Here is a 22,922-nt window from a genome sequence, read left to right on the forward strand (position 1 = left end):
CAAGTCCTTCTCTACAGCAGAATTTCCTATAATAACTACATATAGCCTATAAGTAGCTTGTTTATTTTTGTTACCATAATGAATTACTTTACATTTATCAATGTTAAACTGCATTTTCCTCCTTTCCGCCCACCTTTCCAGTTTATTTAAGTCACTTTGTAGTGTTTCCACATCCTCTCCTGAGTTAATTTCCTTACTCAATTTCGTGTCGTCTGCAAATATTGCAATTTTACTCACTATGTCAATTCCAATATCATTAATGAATATATCAAACAAGGTGGGTCCCAATATTGAACCTTGCGGGACTCCACTTTGGACCTTACCCCAGCTGGAATGTATGCCATTTACCACCACTCTCTGCCCCCGATTGTGCAACAGTTTTTAATCCAATTACAAATTTTATATCCTAACCCTAAATGACCTAGTTTTATTAATAACCTTTTATGAGACACCGTGTCAAAAAGCTTTAGCGAAATCAAGCAGTATGACATCAACAGATTTCCCTAAGTCCAGCCCCCTACCGACTTCCTCATAGAACCTAATTAAATTAGTCTGACATGATCTATTTTTGACGAACCCATGCTGAGCCGGAATGGGATAATTGGATTGACCATAAGTTGGTCGACAGTGATTAGGTCGACATACTGGAAGGTCGATAGGGTTCTAGGTCGACTTGGGTTTAGGTCGACAGGGATCTAGGTCAACATGGGACATGGTCGACTGGAGTCTAGGTTGACACATGCATTGGGTCAGCATGGGTTAGGTCGACAGTCAAAAGGTCGACATGGTTTTTTTTACCCTAATGTTGACACAGTCGACATGGACACAGTTTTAGGTGCACCACAGCCCCTCGCATCGATCGCTGCACTCGCGATGCTTCGACACGGTGCCTCGCTACACTCGGCACACTATTTTATTCTCCCACCATGCCCTAGTGCATGGGTCCTCAAACTGCAGCCCGCCCGGTGTTATCAAACTACAAATCCCAGCATGCCTTGCCACAGTTTTAACACTCCCTTATAGCAAAACTGTGGCAAGGCATGCTGGGATTTGTAGTTTCACAACATCTGGAGGGCCGCAGTTTGAGGACCCATGTCCTAGGGTGTATTTCATCCGGGCCAGGAGATTTGTTACTATTTAGGTTCTGTAATCTATTTTTGACTATTTCCTCACTCAAACATACAGTTTGGGAGCCATCAAGAGCCGAGCATTTCATCTGTGGGAGATCTTCTGCAGATTCTTCCCTTGTAAATACCGAAGCAAAATATTCATTGAATAATTCCGCTTTCTCCTTTCCTTCTATTACCAGGGTATCCTGCTTATTTTTTAGTGGGCCAATATTTTCCTTCCTTGACCGTTTCCCGTTTATATAACTGTAGAATTTTTTGGGGATTAGATTTGCTATCTGCGGTTTTTTTACGTTCAGTCTCTAATTTAGCCATCTTGATTGTATGTTTACATTGCTTATTGCATTCTTTATATGCGGCAAATGATTTGGGTGTGCCATCTTATTTAAACGTTATGAATGCCCTCCTTTTTTTAGCTATTTCAAATTTGACTTTGCTGTTAAGCCACATAGGTTTCCTTTTGACATTTGTTCATCTATTCACCCTAGGAATACATTTATCAGTGCTCTCCTGCAGTACTTTTTTTGCCACCTTTTAGTAGCATCCATACCTCTAAAGAATTCCTTACAGTTTATATACTTTAAGGACTCCTCAAACTTACCAAAGTTAGCTTTTCTGAAATTCAAGGACCTAGTTGCTCTAATATAATTATCTTTGTTAAAATAAGTCTCCTCCCCATGCCACAAGCGTTAGATCCTACATACCAGTTGTATAACCTTCCTTTCCTGCACATGGGCAGTATCACTGGCGAGTCCCTGAGCGCCCATACACGTGTGTATAACAGCATTACATGCACATGGGCAGTATGACTGGTGAGTACCTGAGCGCCCATACACGTGTGTATAGCAGCATTACATGCACATGGGAAGTATGACTGGCGGATCCCTGAGCGCCCATACACGTGTGTTTAGCAGCATTACATGCACATGGGCAGTATGACTGGTGAGTCCCTGAGCGCCCATACACGTGTGTATAGCAGCATTACATGCACATGGGCAGTATGACTGGCGAGTCCCTCAGCGCCCATACACGTGTGTATAGCAGCAGTACATGCACATGGGCAGTATGACTGGCGAGTCCCTGAGCGCCCATACACGTGTGTATAGCAGCATTACATGCACATGGACAGTATGACTGGCGAGTACCTGAGCGCCCATACACGTGTGTATAGCAGCATTACATGCACATGGGCAGTATGACTGGCGAGTCCCTGAGCGCCCATACACGTGTGTATAGCAGCATTACATGCACATGGGCAGTATGACTGGCGAGTACCTGAGCGCCCATACACCTGTGTATAGCAGCATTACATGCACATGGGCAGTATGACTGGCGGGTCCCTGAGCGCCCATACACCTGTGTATAGCAGCATTACATGCACATGGGCAGTATGACTGGCGAGTCCCTGAGCGCCCATACACGTGTGTATAACAGCATTACATGCACATGGGCAGTATGACTGGTGAGTCCCTGAGCGCCCATACACGTGTGTATAGCAGCATTACATGCACATGGGCAGTATGACTGGCGAGTCCCTGAGCACCCATACACGTGTGTATAGCAGCATTACATGCACATGGGCAGTATGACTGGCGAGTCCCTGAGCACCCATACACGTGTGTATAGCAGCAATACATGCACATGGGCAGTATGACTGGTGAGTCCCTGAGCGCCCATACACATGTGTATAGAAGCATTACATGCACATGGGCAGTGTGACTGGTGAGTCCCTGAGCACCCATACACGTGTGTTTAGCAGCATTACATGCACATGGGCAGTATGACTGGCGAGTCCCTGAGCGCCCATACACGTGTGTATAGCAGCATTACATGCACATGGGCAGTATGACTGGCGAGTCCCTGAGCGCCCATACACGTGTGTTTAGCAGCATTACATGCACATGGGCAGTATGACTGGCGAGTCCCTGAGCGCCCATACACGTGTGTTTAGCAGCATTACATGCACATGGGCAGTATGACTGGCGAGTCCCTGAGCGCCCATACACGTGTGTATAGCAGCATTACATGCACATGGGCAGTATGATTGGCGAGTCCCTGAGCGCCCATACACGTGTGTATAGCAGCATTACATGCACATGGGCAGTATGACTGGCGAGTCCCTGAGCGCCCATACACGTGTATATAGCAGCATTACAAGGGGAGCTACATGTGTATTAGCCTAGGGCACCTGGAACCTTTAATCAATCCCTGAGTTTTACAAAGTGTAGCATTCATCCCCGTGGCTGGTAAGCCCGGGCAGGGACCCTGGAGGAGTGGGGACCCCCCCCCCCCCCCCCAAAAAAAAAAAAGGGGTCCCCCCCTCAAGAGGGACCCCTGCCCAGACTGAAGCCCAGGGCTGTCCCTGGGGAGTTGGGAATCGGCTGATAAATGGTTAATATTAGATGAAACTATTGTGTACTGTTGTGGAACCACTAGTCCCAGCATGCGGGGCATGAAAGGGCCCGCTGGGTAGTTCCACAACATGACAAATAGTGAAATAAAACACACACACACACAGGAACAGTATAACTTTATTACACACTACATTCATTCACACATACATTACCTATGGATTCCCTCGAAGGCCTGTCCGCTTGTCCATGTAGAATACAAACGAGTAACTGTTGAGGGAAATTATACTCCCCGCACAACTCCCGTAACGTTGGATGTCTTCTCTGCGGCTCCTCCCACATGCCGGGAGTTAGTCCCGCACCACATCGCACCATATGGTATTTTTCAAAATTCGCATCCCATTAAATAGTCAAATTATTATTATTTTTTAAATGCGATGAGGTCCGATTTCAGAACCTCACTAATTACACTATTAAATGAAGTGCAACATTTATGTTTGTTAAGGGATATTAGTGAACAGTTATCCTCCACTCTGGCGATAGTGTACTATAGTGTAATGGAAGTGCGGAGGGATGGGGAGAGGGGTTAGAGGTGAAAAGAAGAAAGTCCTGTAGCTATGACAACTATGTTGGCATTTACTAACTCCTTGCACCTTTTCAGGTGTTCTCCATTGTGGTCTTTGGCTCCATAGTGAATGAAGGTTACATCAACATCGATAGCCCAGAGCTGCACTGTGTATATAACAGAAACGAGGGCGCCTGTAACTACGCCATCTCCATAGGGCTCATCGCCTTCTTCGCCTGCGTCTTCTTCATTGCCCTGGACGTGAAATTCCCTCAGATCAGCAGCGTGAAGGACAGGAAACGAGCGGTCCTGTTCGACATGGGCTTCTCAGGTGAGTGACCGATATCTACGCATAGCCACAAGTCATGTTCCTAGCCCCGGACAGGGTAACACCATGGGTGGCAGAAGCGGAACTCTGTTTTATCCCTGTCAGTTTCCATGGTTACCACTGACACATGCTTCTTCTTGCCAATAGTGTGGTTGCCATGGCTGTGTGCACTAGGTAGGGCTGCTGGGGCAAACGCAGGATTTTCAGAAGGGGGTTTCCAGAGGGGCGGAGCAAAGCGCGGAGATGGACACTTAGGTGACCCAGTATAAGCCAGGTCAGTTAAAGTATTATAGATAGACCAAATGTAAATAAATAATAATAATAAAATATATATATATATACATATATATATATACATACAGGGGCATCAACAGCAGTGTAGGCCCCTGGGCATAACAATGTATTGGGGCCCCTACAGATCCTCCAGCGGTAGGGGTGGGGGAAGCTTTGATGTCCCGCGGGTGGTAGGGGGTATTATATCAACCGCTCAGCATGTAGGGCCTGGATTAGTATTTTCCACTAATTACCCCTTTACTGCACAGATGGTGGGAGATGAGGTGGGAGAAGGGGGCATTGGGCTGAATGAAGGGGCCCTGATACATAACTTCCAGGGTGGTAGAGGATGTTTAATATGCAGAGGAGGTAGGTGTGTATAGTGGAGTGGGCTTATTATTCATAATTTTCTGGTGGGAGGACAGCTTGCTTGACTGCAGATATCTCCAGTTCCTGGAAATAGATTTCTTAAATTTTAATGGAATTAAAAACTAGAGAATCCCACCTACCAAATGGTATTGGGGGACTAGGGGATCAGAGTTCAGGAGGCAGAGCAATCTGCCATAGGGTTACCACCTTTTTGTTGAGAGATTCCCGGACAGTGGCCCGCCCCTTGACACACCCACTGCCCCGCCCATGTCCCGCCCCCAGCTCCGCCCTTTGGCCCGCCTTATGTTGATTTTTTTTTTAACATTTGCTTCAATTTCATTCTTGATTTTGCATACCATAATGCCAGTTACATGTTACGACATACACCGCAATGCCCATTACACGATATGCCAGGATTGAAAAAGTTTTAAGGGAAGGAGGAACAATACAGACAGTGCGCGCCGAAGGCGCGCGGCCAAAATTTTCAACATAATGCCGATTACACGTCACACACCCATTACATAGTGTACAAAATGCCATAGTATACCACCTGCCATAATGCCTATTACACGTTATGCCACACAGCGTGATGCCCATTACACATTATGCTTATTACTTGTTATGCCAGGACTCAATTTTATTCTAAAATAGGGACAACACGGACACCGTAATGCTGATTACACATCACACACCCATTACATAGTATACCACATTCCATAATGCCCATTCCAAAATCTTCACTGACACACTGGTGACTACACTATTATTTGCTTTCAAAAGCTTGCTTGAAAAATAGTGATCGTCATCATCATACAACAACAACATACTATTGTATTGGGCCAGGCCCAGGCCAGCCACAGTTGTAAATCTGGCCACAGTTGTAAATCTAGAGAGAGAGAGTAGCTCCTGTGGCTGTGCTAAGTGCTGGCAGTGCTGGCTGGGCCTGGCTGGGAGGTTGGCTGGAGCAGGCCTGGCTGGGTGGTTGCGGCGGGCACAACTCAACATCGCCCAGGTGACTTGGGTGCGGCGCAGACGGGGACAGGGGACTGCCTGCCTGGACTGCGGTGACAGTATGGTGACAGTGTGGCCCTCTGCCCTCACAACACAGAAACACAGCGAGAGGGAAATAAGTAAACTCAACTTACAGTAGTATACTGAACTGAATAATATACAATATAAATGCTGATCCTGTGCCCACACACAGCCCGCTGCCCGCCCACCCACCACACTGCGGAACTTACAGTACTGGTACTGCTGAATAATATACTGCAGTGGCTGCGGATGCAATCATCATGCCACAGCGCTCACCGCCGGCACGTCCGTCGCGTCAGGCAGCCGCACTCTGTCTCACGTGGTGTCACTGCTGTCAGGCGGGCGGGCGTGTGTCATGCGGCAGCGCCGCAGCCGCTGCCCGCAGGAGGAGTCGGACACCACGTCACACACAGTGACACACACAACTGTGTCCCGCCTCCCTCCTCCTCCAAGCGAGCGTCGCGGCGGAGTGACCGTGTCACTCAAGATCAGGGGTGGGCAACTATATCGGCTGGGGGGCCGCTTTACACTTCAAGTAAATATTCGAGGGCCGTGTGTGTGTGTGTGTGTGTGTGTGTGTATATATATATATACACACACAGTGTTACACACACGTATGTATGTGTGTATATATATATATATATATATACATACACACACACACACACACACACAGTGTTACAGTGTGTGTGTGTATGTATATATGTATATACATACACACACAGTGTTACACACATGTATGTATGTGTGTATATATATATATGTATGTATATATATATATATATACACACACACACACACACACAGTGTGTGTGTGTGTGTGTGTGTGTGTGTATATATATATATATACATACACACACAGTGTTACACATGTGCATATGTATATATATTATTTACATAGCTCTGCAGCAACAAATTACTTGTAAAAGAGTAGCCTTCTTTGGTGGTGGATTCGGAGCCTGCCAGAGGGGAGCCAGGACAGGAGACAGTGCCCGCCGCTGAAGCATGACCGCGCCATCCCCCCCACAGCATTACTGGGAGTGTGGGAGGGGACGCGGTCACGCAGCAGCCACCTCCCCGCCATTGGTTGGTGCGGCCGCCGCGTGACCGCGTCCCCTCCTACAATCCCAGTACTGCTGTGCGTGCGGGGATGGCGCGGCTCGGGACCCTTCTGATGTCTGCCACTCACACACAGTCTCTGATGGCTGCCCGCACCGCAGTAATGTAATCTGCGGTGCCGGCGCAGCGGGCGGGGGGGGGGGTTGGAGATCAATTCCCGGACTATGTATAGTCCGGGACAGCCACCCTTCCGGACTCCGGACGCCGGTGTCAATTACCGGACTGTCCGGAGTAATCCCGGACGGGTGGTAACCCTAATCTGCCAACGAGTATATAAAACTACATACCAGGTGTGTGGAGCTGGAGCAGTAACCAGCTGCTGGAAGGCTGATATCTCTGGTTCTGGGAGAAGTAGAGACAAGCTTCAAGTGTCCATCAAAGGGGGAGAGTCCCAGCTTTTGGAATATACTGTATCCTCAGAAAAACTCTAGGTCAGACAGAACCTAAAATATCTGACTGGGAAGAGCAATTAACAGGCTTGGATGGGGACCACTGCTTTGAAGTCAGATATCTCTGGTTCCCAGGGGCCGATTTTTAAAATTCTTGTACCCATGGAAAGAGGGGACCCTCAGCTTTCAGCATAGGGCCCTTAGACTCCTGGGGGGGTTTCTGGGTACTCAGACCCCCCCCCCCCCCCCCCCCTGCGTGCGCTACTGGGCTGCACCTAGTTATTGCTTGCTAAGTGGTCTATGTACTAAGCATTGTAGAGCGATAAAGTGGACGGAGATAAAGTACCAGCCAAACAGCCCCTAACTGCCATGTTACAGGCTGTGTTGAGAGAAATGCCAGGTAGGAGCTGGTTGGTACTCTTATTTCTCTCCAAGGCCTGAAATAAGACTTTAGCTTTATACATATTACCTGGTTGGGAAGGGTGGGGACAGGCACAGCATTCTTACATTGGGGGTTATTCAGACCTGATTGCTGCTCTGTTAAATTTCTGAGCCCTGCGATCAGGTAATTGCCATCCCACCAGAGTGAAATCCTGCCCCGTACAAGCCTGTGAATTGCTTTGCACCGCTTGCAAAAATATCACAGCCGATCACCACTGAATGATCCTCCAGTGTGCGCAGTCTGTGCGTAGCCCAGGACTTACTCAGCGGCTGCCATAGAAACAGGCTCATCGGGGCGGAGCTGACAACACATGACTTCCCCTAGAACACCCGGGCATGCCTGCCTTTTCCCTGACACTCCCAGGTAACGTCTGGTTACCACCCGTAAATAACTTCCTGTCAATCACCTTGCCTACGGCCAGCGATAAGAAAGTAGCAGGATTTTATCACAGGATGGCCTCGTACTTTGAGCTGTACGCCTGTGCCATCTGTTTTTAATTGCCTGGTCTGCGAATTACCAGCCATCCGATCGAGTTTGAATAACCCCCTCCCCCGCCATAGTGGGAGTAGGCCAGCACAGACAAACTTGGCTCGTGACACAATAATTATTGTCACCTTTGCCTCATTGTTTTCATTTAGGAAAATATTAGAGCAACTCCGTTAATTGTCTTGTAACCCAGACTCTTGCTGCTGAGTGTTTATATATCTGGCTTCTCACCCAATGCATGCTGTAATTATGTATTGTTATCCTAATAGCCTAATATAGGCCCAGAGCCGTAGCCAGCATTAAGTAGTGTATGTGCTCCGCTGCGACGTGTTTGGAACAGAGATTTATAGCTAATTCTGCCCTGTTCCATTTACCTGCACACTCCTTGGATATCTGAAACATCACATTTACCCTACAGACTATGGAGACATCCCCATTAGCAGAGGTAGACCTGCCAACCTTCTTCGTTTAGAAATCAGGATTTTGAAATCATCCACCCAAATTCACTGAAACCAAGTGCCTGATTCTGTACCGCTCACTTAACACCGCCCGACCATAGGCCCCCACCCCCCCTGCATCCTCTCAGTAATATTCAAGGAGATGTACGCGAATACATCCCCTCACATGCGGCCAGTGGTGATTTCTCAAATGATCCTGCGAATACATCCCCTCACATGCGGCCAGTGGTGATTTCTCCAATGATCCTGCGAATACATCCCCTCACATGCGGCCAGTGGTGATTTCTCCAATGATCCTGCGAATACATCCCCTCACATGCGGCCAGTGGTGATTTCTCAAATAATCCTGCGAATACATCCCCACACATTCGACAATCAAATGATTTCTCTCCCCTTTGGAAATAAAAGTGAGTCTAAACTGACGGAGTCTGCTGAAGAGGGAGCGGGCACTTACATCATGTGATGTCAGCCGCCCGCCCCTGGCAGGCATCGACCACACACACGTTCCCAGGGGGATGGCCATAAAATGCTGAGCGTTCCTATGATGTCACCCCCGTTCCTCCCCTGCCCGTATGAACACATGTGATACTCGCCGAACGCGGTCACGCATGGGGGCTGCATATCACATAACCGAGCAGTCCCAATGTGCCACCAAGTGTTGAAGCTTCAGCTTTACATCATGAAGCCCAGGGGCGTAACTATATATTCCTAGGCCCCATAGCAAAAGTTTTTAAGGGCCCCCTAGTTAGCAAGTGATGGTGATACATGTATGTAAAACATATTACTTAGACAGTAAAGATGGGCCCCCTTCAGCTCTGGGCCACATAGCAGCTGCACCTCTGTCACCTATGGTAGTTACGCCCTTGATGAAGCCTCACCTTCTTTTTGACGATTGATGTTGGCCAAACTTCCAGCCAACATTACAGGTGTATTACTATATTATATCAATGCTTCCTAAATACTGCTTGGGAATGAATCTGGAGTAAGAACCCCACTGAGGTCACATCTTTATTTACAGCTCTATTTGTCAGCGACATTACTAGGTTCTCAGAAGACTTGGGGTCAGACTTTTTGCCAACAAAGACCAAGCCTCGGGGGACTTCTGCTCATTTAATATACATATGTTTATTATTTTTTCACCTCCTCCTATTCATACTCATTATAAACAACTGTGATTTCACCTTTGACAGAATTATTTAAATGGGAAGCTTCTGTGAGCGGAGTCAGGGGTGGGTGGTGGCTGAGAAGAACGAGAGTCGCCATAGCTCAGGCCTTTACAGATGACAATGCATCCAAAGCATTTGTATCATTCCATAGATAACCAAGGCCCTTATTCTGATCGGTGCGGCCGGAGCCGCATATGCGGCTCCGACCGCACAGACGAATCCCCGCCTTGCGTACGGATCGCCACCTCCGTCCGTACGTGGATATGTGGCGATCCGTATGAAAGTGGACGGGGATACGCCTCCTCCACCTTGGGAGCAGCCCCTGCATTCGATGGTCGCCGAACATCGAATGCAGGGCCGCACGCTCCACCAGGTCCCGCAACACAAGACCACACGGACACTTGTCCGTGTGAAATCTTGTATTGGGGCGGGCAGCTGACATCCGGCGATGTCAGCTGCCCGCCCCCTACACGCGCGTCATGGCCTCATTACCATGCATACGCCCCGCGTTTGCATGGGAACGCCCATGAAACGCGGGGCGTATGCATAGGGAAATGAGGCTAAGTAGCCCCTCACGCCCCTATCCGCCCCCTTTGCGGCGGTCAAAAAAAGTGTGCGGTGATTTCGCCTGCACATGCGCAGAGTGCCCTCTGCACATGCGCAGAGCGAAAACATCGGCGGAACGGCCGCATGCGGCCGTTTCCGAACCGATCAGAATAAGGGCCCAAGAGATGGTCCGACTTCTGCAATCCTTGACATTCTCTGACCAATCATCTTCTTGCCTTCTACATCACAAGTCTTCTCACCTTCGGGCAATATGAACATACAACCCTCGATTCATCTAGTACAGTGGTTCCCAACTATAGTCCTCAAGAACCCCCAAAAGGCCATGTTTTCAGGATTGTAGAAGCAAGTGGGATCATTTCTGATCCAGCAAAATAGATTAACGCACCCGTGCATGATTAAATAGATCCCCCAAACCTGACCTGTAGGGCATATATAAGAACTCCAGTTGGGAACCACAAATCTAGTAAACTGGGCCGCAGGAAAACAGACAGGTCTAGGCCCATGGGGTTCTCACATTATCAGCACTGGAGGCTTTTAGTTTCTACAGGACCTTTGTCGCCATAAATGGAATTACAGGTGGATACACCCATTCCCCTGTGTTATTCTTCTTCATATGTCTTTACTCATAATAACTAGTAATAAAGGGGTTTATTCTAGTTCATTCTTTCTGACAAAATCCTTCTTAGATGGACAAAACCATGTGCACTGCAGGGGGGCAGATGTAACATGTGCAGTTAGAATTAGATTTGGGTGAGTTATTTTGTTTCTGTGCAGGGAAAATACTGACTGCTTTATTTTACACTGCAATATAGATCTCACTTTGAAGTAAAACCCCACCCAAATCTAATTCTCTCTGCACAAGTTACATCTGCCCCACCCGCAGTGCACATGGTTTTGTCCATCTAAGAAGGATTTTGTCAGAAAGGATGAACTAGAATAACCCCCAAAGTCCCAGGAATAACAGAACAGGTGGAAGATGAGAGGTAGGTACAAATGTGTGGGCTGTTATGGGGCCTCAGCTGGAGTGCTGCACATATTTGGATTTGTATACGGCTGATTCTGCTTGTGGGCACCTGCTGGTTATGGAACTTGTGTACACACACACGTACACACACACAACACACACACACAACACACACAAACAAACAGTTTTCAAACAAACTTCTCTTTTGACAGTTACACAGGAAGTTGTGGCTATTGTCACATTATGGCATTTCCTCATGTAATTATATTGCATTAGAATTGAAGGGAACATGCTATTATGAAATTCCTCCCAGATTGATGTGTGTGTCTGTCTACCTACCTGTATACTGTAAGCAGAGCAGCAGTAAGCTGAGTAGGAGGGACAAGGGCCTAGCAGTAAGTGCAGAGAAACAGTAAGCTGAGTAGCAAAGATGAGGGCCTAGCATTAAGTGCAGAGCAGCAGTAAGCTGAGTAGGAGGGATGAGGGCCGAGCAGTAAGTGCAGAGAAGCAGTAAGCTGAGTAGGAGGGATGAGGGCCTAGCAGTAAGTGCAGAGCAGCAGTAAGCTGAGTGAGGGTTGAGGGCCTAGCAGTAAGTGCAGAGCAGCAGTAAGCTGAGTGAGGGTTGAGGTCCTAGCAGTAAGTGCAGAGCAGCAGTAAGCTGAGTAGGAGGGGTGAGGGCCTAGCCGTAAGTGCAGAGCAGCAGTAAGCTGAGTAGGAGGGATGAGGGCCTAGCATTAAGTGCAGAGAAGCAGTAAGCTGAGTAGCAAAGATGAGGGCCTAGCATTAAGTGCAGAGAAGCAGTAAGCTGAGTAGGAGGGACGAGGGCCTAGCAGTATGTGCAGAGCAGCAGTAAGCTGAGTATGAGTGATGCAGTCCTAGCAGTAAGTGCAGAGGGGCAGTAAGCTGAGTAGGAGGGATGAGGGCCTAGCATTAAGTGCAGAGCAGCAGAAAGCTGAGTAGCAAAGATGAGGGCCTAGCATTAAGTGCAGAGAAGCAGTAAGCTGAGTAGGAGGGACGAGGGCCTAGCAGTAAGTGCAGAGCGGCAGTAAGCTGAGTGTGAGGGTTGAGGGCCTAGCAGTAAGTGCAGAGCAGCAGTAAGCTGAGTGTGAGGGTTGAGGGCCTAGCAGTAAGTGCAGAGCAGCAGTAAGCTGAGTAGGAGGGACGAGGGCCTAGCAGTAAGTGCAGAGCGGCAGTAAGCTGAGTGTGAGGGTTGAGGGCCTAGCAGTAAGTGCAGAGCAGCAGTAAGCTGAGTAGGAGGGACGAGGGCCTAGCAGTAAGTGCAGAGCGGCAGTAAGCTGAGTGTGAGGGTGGAGGGCCTAGCAGTAAGTGCAGAGCAGCAGTAAGTTGAGTGTGAGGGTTGAGGGCCTAGCAGTAAGTGCAGAGCAGCAGTAAGCGGAGTGTGAGGGTTGAGGGCCTAGCAGTAAGTGCAGAGCGGCAGTAAGCTGAGTGTGAGGGTGGAGGGCCTAGCAGTAAGTGCAGAGCAGCAGTAAGTTGAGTGTGAGGGTTGAGGGACTAGCAGTAAGTGCAGAGCAGCAGTAAGCTGAGTGTGAGGGTGGAGGGCCTAGCAGTAAGTGCAGAGCAGCAGTAAGTTGAGTGTGAGGGTTGAGGGCCTAGCAGTAAGTACAGAGCAGCAGTAAATCAGACTTTTATTGACTCTGTTTCTGTCTCTCTCTTGGATCCAGGGCTCTGGTCCTTTATGTGGTTTGTGTGCTTCTGTTTCCTGGCGAACCAATGGCAACGGACGGAAAAGACAAAAGAGGTGGACCAAGCCGCCGACGCTGCCAGGGCGGCCATTGCCTTCTCCTTCTTCTCTATCATCTCCTGGGTAAGTGGCTGGTTATGTAGGCCAGACTTCACTGGAATATAAAGTCCCTGCCACAGTGGAGCTTACACCCTGTATTCCCCACCACACGCACACACATTCATTGTAGGGGTGATTTTGTTGTCATGAGTATTTCAAATTATTTTGGTGTCACCTGTCGACATGCTTCAGGTAGTGTAACGCGTACCCTTGCATGGCGGCTCAGTGTCTCGCTACGGTCGTGCAATATTATATAATCCCTCTATACCGACATGGATGATGAAGTAAGACTAAGACGGTTAAAAAAACAAAAGGCATGAAAAACTCATGTCGTCCTTGTCATATGCCTACTTTTTTCATGCCATACTTTTTGATCATGTCGACCTATATATGTATGTTGACCTTTTGGGGTAGACTCATTGACTCTCAATCTAGAGAATGTAGATCTATCAGCCGGAACCAGATTTATCAAGGCTTCGAGAGAGATAAAGTGGAGACAAAAAACAATCAATCAGTTACTTACTTTGTTTTAAAAATGACAGGAGCTGGTTGGTTAGTACTTTAGCTCTCTCCAACCTTTGATAAAGCTCCCACCCAACATTACCTTCCAACCACCCGGCCTAGAATCCGCTACAAGATAAGGGGGCAGATGTATTAAACCTAGCAAAGAGATAAACTGGAGATAAAGCGGATGTAGATAACGCACCGGCCAATCAGCTCCAAACTGTCATATTTCAAACACAGCTGATTGGCTGGTGCGTTATCTCCCTCCACTTTATCTCCAGGCTTAATACATCTGCCCCAAGTGCCTAATATATACAAAGCGGTGAACGTGGTGCGCGCCATCGTCACAGAATAAGGTCACCGCTAGTGGCGGCTCCAGAGGACCCGCAGGTTCTAATTGAACTCTCAAATTGAGTCTCCTCTGGACCACACATCAGGAGCCTACATTTGTTTCCATAGCAACCTGTTTCTAATACAGAAATAAACGTTCGAATATGAAATCACGGTATTTATTGGGCTGACTTTTTAGGACGTGACTCGAAATCCAATAAATATGAAGAATGAAAACAAACAAGTAAAATGTTCAATAGTGGCACCTGTGTAGTGTATGCTGGTGCGGCGGTCGCTAGGCTGGTGCTAAGTCTTCTGGGTAATGTCTGTGGCTGGGGTGCATGGTGGACGCTGAGGGTGGGGGGAGCTAGTGTATAACACCGTACAATGCACCTTAATCATGTCAAAGGCTCAGTGGCGTAACTAGGCATTTTGCGCCTCACTGCCAAAGAAGTTTCTGGCACCCCCCATGCATTAATTATAAATGCTCATTGGGGTATGGGTCACAGAGTCGACACACTAAAGGTCGACAGGGCTAAGGTTGAACATGAAATAGGTCGACATAACAATAGGAAGGTCGACATGAATTTTTTATGTTTTTATTTTGTCCCCAGCGGCGCCGGCGCCCCCCACACCACCGCTTGGACTGCAGTATACGGTCTCTAGATAGACAAGCATTAGGTCGACAAGAATTAGGTTGACACCACTAGGTCAACATGCATGAAGGTTGACATGATGGAAGGTCGACAGGGTCATTAGGTTGACACAAGCATTTGGTAGACATGGGCATGGTCGACAGTCACTTTTTTTGAGCCGAAAACAGGCGATATTTCATGCCCTACCATCAGGGCCGGTGCTAGGGTGTTCGGCGCCCTCCTGCAATCTATAAATTTGCGCCCTCCCTGCACATCAGAGGCACGCACTGAAAAAAGGGCGTAGTCTCACAAGAAATAGATGTAGACACACAATAGTATCCCCATTACAAATTATGCCGCACGGTAGCACAATCTTATTCACATTACACAACACGTAGTGCCCCTGATTCTTATGACACCACAGTTTCCCTGCAGTGCAGCATGGTTTTGTCCATTAGAAAGAGAATTTGCTTTTGCAAATGAACCAGAATCAGGCCCAATGTCCACAGGAGCAGCACTGCTTACAAACCATGCCCCTAGTAGCATCGGTGTCACTAACACACATATTGTCTGCAGTAGCAGCACCGTTTAATGCATAATGCCCCTAGTAACAGCGCTGTTTACCCACATAATGCCCATAGTAGCATCGGTGTCACTTATTGTCTGCAGTAGCAGGACCGTTTAAATGCATAATGCCCCTAGTAACAGCGCTGTTTACACACATAATGCCCCTAGTAACAGCGCTGTTTACACACATAATGCCCATAGTAGCAGCGCTGTTTACCCACATAATGCCCATAATCGCAGTGCTGTTTACACACATAATACCAATAGTAGCAGCTCCCTTTACACACATAATGCCCATAATAGCAGCACCGTTTACACAAAAAATGCCCTCAGTAGCAGCGCTGTTTACACACATAATGCCCATAGTAGCAGTGATTTTTAGAGAGTGCGTACGCGTGTAAGAATTTATGTGCATGTGCAGCCTCTGTGAGCGAGCGGGCATGGCAAATTGATTATTTGCCGACCACTCACAGGGGGGGTGGCAGGCCATCGTCGTGCCCATGGGAACGCCCTGCGTTTCATGGCCATTCCCATGGAAATTCACCCATGAAGTGGGCGTGTGGAGTGGGCAGCTGATGCCAGTCGCTTCCTGAACTGGGCGCTCGCAGATGTAAGACACCAGAGAGGTGCCCTACATCTGCGAGCACTTGGTCAGCGACCATCGAATGATTTTGCTCCCGCCCCCACAAGGCTGCGAAATGGATGTTTATGCAAAACATCCATTCGCATGCCTGCGGGGAAATTCGGCGTGCAAGGGCGGGCAGACGTTCGTGCGGGTTCTGGGCGGCGCTTAGAGGATCCACAAAGCTGCAAATTGCAGCTTTGCTGGTCAATTAGAATCAGGCCCAATGTTCCCAATAGCTGCACCACTTCTATAAATAATGACACACACACACACACACACACACACACTCCTTCTCTCACTGATTGTCCCCACTTACTTAATAAAGTTGCTTGGCTGCCAGTGTGACACAGGAAATGCTCTCCCGATTTTCCCGTTTAGCCACGCCCCCTATGTCCCATGTAGCTCCGCCCCTTTTCGGGACCAGCGGCGCTGACTTTCTAATGCATTTGAAGGAAGTGGGAGTCTGGGACGGACTGGTGGGAGGATTTCCTAGCTGCCGGCGCTGCTGCCTGCCTGTCCTACGCTTTGACAGGCAGCAGCAACCAGCAGAACCACTGAGCAGAGCAGAAATCAGCGGGGATGCAGAGCGGGGAGGGACAGCGCCTCTTTAGCCTGGCGCCTCCCTGCTTTGCATCTCTCGCTGAGTGGGTAGCGCCGGCCCTGCCTACCATCCACTACTAGGGCGTGGTGGGAGAATAAAGTAGTGTGCCGGGCGTAGCAAGCCATGCGCGGGGAACCGGTTCGGTGTCCGTGTCAACTGTGTCGACATTCGGGTAAAAAAACAGTGAAAAACCCCATGTCGACCTAATGACCATGTCGACCTAACCCCATGTTGACCTTCAGTTATGACGTCTATGACACAGCTGGAGCTCTATGCCATTCCGAACTGATTCACTGGCGGTGGGTGTGGCTCCCCTATTTGAATTTTGAACTGTGCTGCAGCCCAACCTCTGGAGCCTCCACTGGTTACAATGGTTCATGTATTGTCAATTGTGGACTCCCCCATTTGTACAAGCCGCCCATGCCCGAGTCTGTATGTGTGCTTTTGGAGGGCTACTTCAAGAAGACAGTGCTATGGGGCCCACAGAGTTCTTATCCTGCCCCTGCATTCATCTCTTATTTATTATTCTCATATAACTAAGAGCTGCCCTACTTGTTCTGCTACAGTGAGCGGGAAGATACGCCCTCGGCAGTGGCACAATCCATTGGCAGGACACATGCTAGCCATTGCCAACAAAGGGAGTATCCTCGCTGTACTCAGAAGACATAATAAAGGGAGACGAGGAGGGGAAACATGAAATAGCACCCCCCAGTGGTCATGCTTTATAAGTTCACATTTATTTTCTGCTCTGTGCTTTATTTACTACTGCTGCCCTGTGTAATTAGATTGTGAATGTTGCCAGGATCATCTTAACAGCACTGTAGGCCCTGGGCAAAGCATATCATAGGGAACCATTTAAAAAATGTCATAAAATGCCCCTCCTGTGGTCCTGCGCAATCTCTCCACATGCTTCCAGACAGAGACTGGCTGCCAGCATGCTGATTGGAGGATAGCTCCAGTCATCCACCAATGAGGATGCTAGCAGCCATTCACTGTCTGGCTGCAGGAAAGGAGACAACTAGGGGATGCCGCGTGGCTGCTCTGATTGTTGACCACCTCTGCTTGAAGAATCCTGGGCAGCTGCCATCAGGGGAACGCCCAGCGATGTATGGGCATCTGCATGAAAGTATTCAACGTTCCCCTGGATGCGCAAGTGGGGCGTCCCTTTCCGACGATCGTCAATGGAAATAAAAGTCAGTTTAGACTTTTATTATGGAACAGGAGAGAAATCATTCGATGGTCGGCTTATAGCGAATGATTTCACTCCCCTTCTGCCACATGTGAGGGTCTGAATTTGAAGTTGGTGTTGCTGTTCCCATAACTTTCCCTCTCCTGGCCAATCAGCAAGGAGCTTTCAGAAGGTCAGAAACGTAGCAGAGGCTGAACAATGAGGTTTATTAGAGGCCTGATTTATATTAGAGCAGGCATGTCCAAACGATGGCCCTCCAGCTATTATGAAACTACACGTCCCATCATGCCTTGCCACAGTTTTGCTATTAGGGAATGCTATAACTGTGGCAAAGCATGCTGGGATGTGTAGTTTCACAACAGCTGGACGGCCACAGTTTGGACATGCCTGGGTTAGAGGCTTACGCTGTCAGAGGCCCTGACTCCTTATCTGATTATCTTGAGACGTCTGCAAAAATGCTGAAACCCCCCTTCCCCCAATGTGCTTCTCATGTCCTGCCATGTATGAACCCTAATGTCTCAGTCTGTCCCCCCTTTTATTTCAGGGGTACCTGTCACTCTGCTCCCTGAAGAAATGTAAACAGTTAGCCTTTGTCGAAGAAGAGTCAACATCTCTCCCAATCCTCTGATACCCCCCTCTCCCCTCTCTGGGGCTCCAATTAACAATGACTCATCATATTAACATAGATTAATAAACTCAGATGAATTGCTTTGCTCTCTCCCCACTTGGACATGTTGGTGTATAATACTGCTTTCACATTGCAGAAATGGGTAATGACACGGTATTCTTAAATGGGACTTTAAAACGGGTCTGAGCCTTGAGACCTTTCACATTGCAGGTGAAAACCGTTTTAAAAATCATTTAATACCATTCAAACATTCAACCCGTTTAACCCCCAAGGGACACGTTTCAAGCCATTGAAATAGAGCTGTTCAAACTGCCCAAAAAACGGCTTTAAAACGTGTAGGACTCTGCTTTTTAACCGTGTTGAAATACCGGTTAACTTTAACCGGTAAATCAACTCTGGCACTTTCACATTGCAGCCTTAAACGTTTTAAAATGAAAAAAAAACGGCAATATACAGTTTTAAAAGTGCAGTGTGAAAGGGGTATTAGTGATACGCAGAACTGGCACTGAAACATCAGTGTTAATAATAAAAGGATAGCCACTAATAGCAAAAAAAAAAACATTCTTATTCATTAAAAAAATATTGACAATACTAAGTTTAAAAACATATATTAAAAAAAAATTCATGCATACATCATATAATAGATGTAACTTTAAGCCACAATCCCAAATCCTAGTTAATTCAGTTTATAAACCTCACGAGTTGGTCCAATATAAACTAAAGCAGCCCAGTACTTAGCAGTAGTCATGGGTACCAGAAAGGTGGAACGGTTTGTCCATGCAGGCCTTTAGCAAATGTCCTTGCAGAAGAGAGTGGGCCATCCATCATGAACCAAATGAACTGGTCCAATTCAACGTTTGGGAACCCATTGGTGTGGTAGAAGGCTTGACGCGTTTCGCTTTAGCATTGCGTAATCTCCTCAGTTTATAGGAGAATGATCAATTGGCATCCAGTCCGTCACACCCAATCCATTCCATCAGTTATAAACCTATTAACCAATCAAATTCACTCTGAACTGTTGTTAAGGCATTCTTTGACCGCTCTGCTAATCCTTTATTAACCCTTTAACCCGACCTCTCATACAGGTTCTAATGACTTTGAAAGCCTTCCAGAGATTCCAACTAGGAACCGATATGTCTCTGTTTGCAACGGACCAGTTTGGCACCGGAACCAACGCAGGATATCCGGATCACCCCACGGGCAGTGGCATTGAAAGCACGGAAGCCTATCAAAGCCCTCCTTTCACTGAAAATGCAGACATCAGCCCCAAGGGGTACCAGGCACCGTCTTACTGATGGAGAAGAGGACCACGGATGGTTGTACGCAGACATATAACGAGTGCACTGATGAAGTGCAGAGAATCCAATGACTACCGCGTTCTGCCGTACATTCTAGATGTGATTATCAGTGCTGGAATTATCCTTGTAGTTAGATGTACAGTGCACTATGTACTGTGATATTGAATGCTTGTGTGTGATTTCTTCAAAAAGGTTTTTTTATTTTAATTTTTGGTAAGTGTTCCCTCTAAGGTAGGGATGTCCCACTACTAATCTCCAGCTATTATTGTATTAAAATGACCTGGAAAGGACGGTAGGTTCGTTAAATCTACCTTTTACATGTAGGGATTATTAAATTGAAGACTCCTAGCAAACCCCCATCAACTGGTCAACAATTAAAAATCCATTTTTCGGCAGTTTTAAAAACCCACAGTGGTATAGGTCATTTTTAGCTACGTTTAGACTATTTTACGTAATACCGATCTACATGATCAATAATGGGCGAAAAAGGCCACAATTTTAGGATAGCTTTAGCATTTTCTACACAATTCATGCACTCAGGCTTATTGCCCTCGTTCGGTCAGATTAACGTTCAACTTTTGAAATGACCAGGTTGAGGAATAGGAACGAGGAAGTCCAGGAGGCAAAAGAAATTGGCGCTCCCGGCAGGAACAACAGAAGATTCTAGCGATCACTAAAAGTGATTATTTTCCATAGTATGGAAGTATACTCCGCATGGCTGAAATACCATATAAATATCAAAATTCACTTCTACTGTAATGTGTAAAAATGAAAGAAACTGTGGGGCAATAACAGCTGCCTCAGTACAGTCATGGGGTAGCCATAAGTAATGGGGTCTCTGTCAGCAATAATAATCTTTTTAGCCCTTTACTTTAAATATTAAGGACTAATGACTCCTAGCCGGTAACAAGAACTATAATGTAGCTCTGTAAAGCCAGTATAAAGCCATTAATAAAAAAATAAGTAGAATAGATGACTCAAGCATAAACTTTTAAGTGTAGGTATAATTTTATGGGCTGAACAAAAGATTTTTCTTTTGGAAATTGTAGGAGGTACGCAGCAGGATAAGACCTTTTCATATCCCTTAATTAAATGTGTTGCATTGCGAAGATACAATTATAAATAGGCCTGTTAATGTTCCCCGAAGTCTGAGCTGGAGCAACTCAGATTTCCATGGCAACCAAGCATCTTCCTAAGCAACAACAGCACCACTCGCTGGCTAAAGGTGAGAACGAACATTTTCAAACATAAATTAGCCAATCGTGCAGCTCCCAACACTAATTATAGCCAATTTAGTATAGATTCAATAAACAGTGCATTTACAGTACAAGGGATGCTACTTTGAATGCAGAGAACACACAAGCAATTGATTATTTTCCTCAGCAACATGTCATAGAGGCACAAAATGGCTGCCTCAGGCAGCCATTTTGTGCCTCCATGACATGTTGCTGAGGAAAACAATTCATAGGAAGAATAGTCCGGCATACAACATGGCTGCCTCCGGCATTTCACCAGGACCACTTCCATGAGAGACCTATGTAGTATTTCCCAGAATCCTACTGTGATGGACAGAGACTTTAATGGACAATTTCAAAACAGGAGTTATGGACAATAAAATAACAGTACACTTTCTTCCTGGTCCCAGGCAGCCTTCCAGCAACATGTAGCAAACCCGTCGTAGCTAGGAATATACCATATGCTGTACATTTTGGGGTTCTTAGAGGGAACACTGGAGGTGGAATTTGCTCTTATTATGAGAAATGTTCTGTTGACATTCAGTTTATGTGCCTGTCAGATAATGTGCGTCCAGTGCACCGTGTCGACTTCTCTACCTATATGTATAATCGTGTCACTGATGGTGTTTGTGGCTGCAGCTCCCCCTGCTGTGGTAGTTTGTGAATTTAATGCGCACAAATGGTCACTTTTATAAATACGAACATTGGGCCTAATTCGACATGGATCCCTAATCAGAAAATTTGTGGATTGAGGGACATTTGTACGACCGCGCATGCCGACCAAATGCACTGGGCATGCGTGAGGATAATTAGCGACTAAAAATGCATAAACGCAATGTGGCCAGAGATTGGCTGACAGGAAACCGGGGTTTAGGGGTGGAAACCGGACCTTTTCTGAACTAGACCCCAAGGCTTTAGATCAGGCATGTCCAAACTGTGGCCTTCCAGCTGTTGTGAAACATCCCAGAATGCCTTGCCATAGTTTTAGCATTCCCCAATAGAAAAACTGTGGCAAGGCATGATGGGACTTGTAGTTTCACAACAGCTGGAGGGCCATAGTTTGGATATTCCTGCTTTATATCCTGTAACGAATTGATAAATTCCTTGCTATGTCTTTCAGTAACCGTCTAGTGTAAGCCGCAGCAGGGGGTGACCTACTTATGAACAGTACGGGAGAATATTATGGTTTCAGTTCTTTCAATATTGGTACTTGTTTCCTAGAACGGCCACAATCGTGAGTGATCGTGGCTCTTAATTAAGGGACACGATCCTCACGATGTGGCCGATTTTTTACAATTTTTTCCCTTTGATTGACAGAAATCGGGTCAATCGGTCGGTCGCGACCAATTAAAATCGGCCGCGATGCGACCGACCGATTGACCCGATTTTTCCATAGACTTCAATGTTAAAAAATCTTTTAACATTGAAATCGGGAGGATCTTGTCGGTCTTGTGCCATTATAATGGCACAAGATGAGATGGACTTGATTAAGTCCATCTCACATAGGGAAAAATGATAAAAAAGGTGAAATGGGCCAATATGACCCATTTCACATTTTTTATGTGCCCGCCATGACCCCACGATAGACGTCAACCCGAAGCGTGGCGAGCGCAGCGAGCCCGCGAGGGGCGGCGGTGCGCGTCCTCCGACCTTTTCATTCCCCTACTATCCACTAGGGCGTGGAGTGAGAATAGAATAGTGTGGCGAGCGCAGCGAGCCACCGAGCCCGAAGCGTGGCGAGCGCAGCGAGCCCCGCGAGGGGACGCGTATACCTGTGAAGTTATACGCTGCGCTCGCCACGCTTCGGGCTCGGTGGCTCGCTGCGCTCGCCACACTATTCTATTCTCACTCCACGCCCTAGTGGATAGTAGGG

General features: G+C 47.3%; 1 protein-coding gene across 1 annotated transcript in view; it reads left to right on the top strand.

The window, feature by feature from the left end:
- SYNGR3 (synaptogyrin 3) overlaps positions 1 to 22,402 on the top strand; it is a 64,430-nt gene extending 42,028 nt beyond the window's left edge. The window contains exons 2-4 of the mRNA XM_083152614.1: positions 4,140 to 4,374; positions 13,319 to 13,461; positions 19,602 to 22,402. Of these exons, the coding sequence (XP_083008740.1) occupies positions 4,140 to 4,374; positions 13,319 to 13,461; positions 19,602 to 19,811 (588 nt within the window). The 3' untranslated portion in view covers positions 19,812 to 22,402. The remainder of the gene's footprint in view (positions 1 to 4,139; positions 4,375 to 13,318; positions 13,462 to 19,601) is intronic.
- Positions 22,403 to 22,922: the final 520 nt, after the last annotated feature.

This window comes from Crinia signifera, chromosome 7 (genome assembly GCF_055691185.1).
Source record: "Crinia signifera chromosome 7, ASM5569118v1, whole genome shotgun sequence".
NCBI classification, from domain to species: domain Eukaryota; kingdom Metazoa; phylum Chordata; class Amphibia; order Anura; family Myobatrachidae; genus Crinia; species Crinia signifera.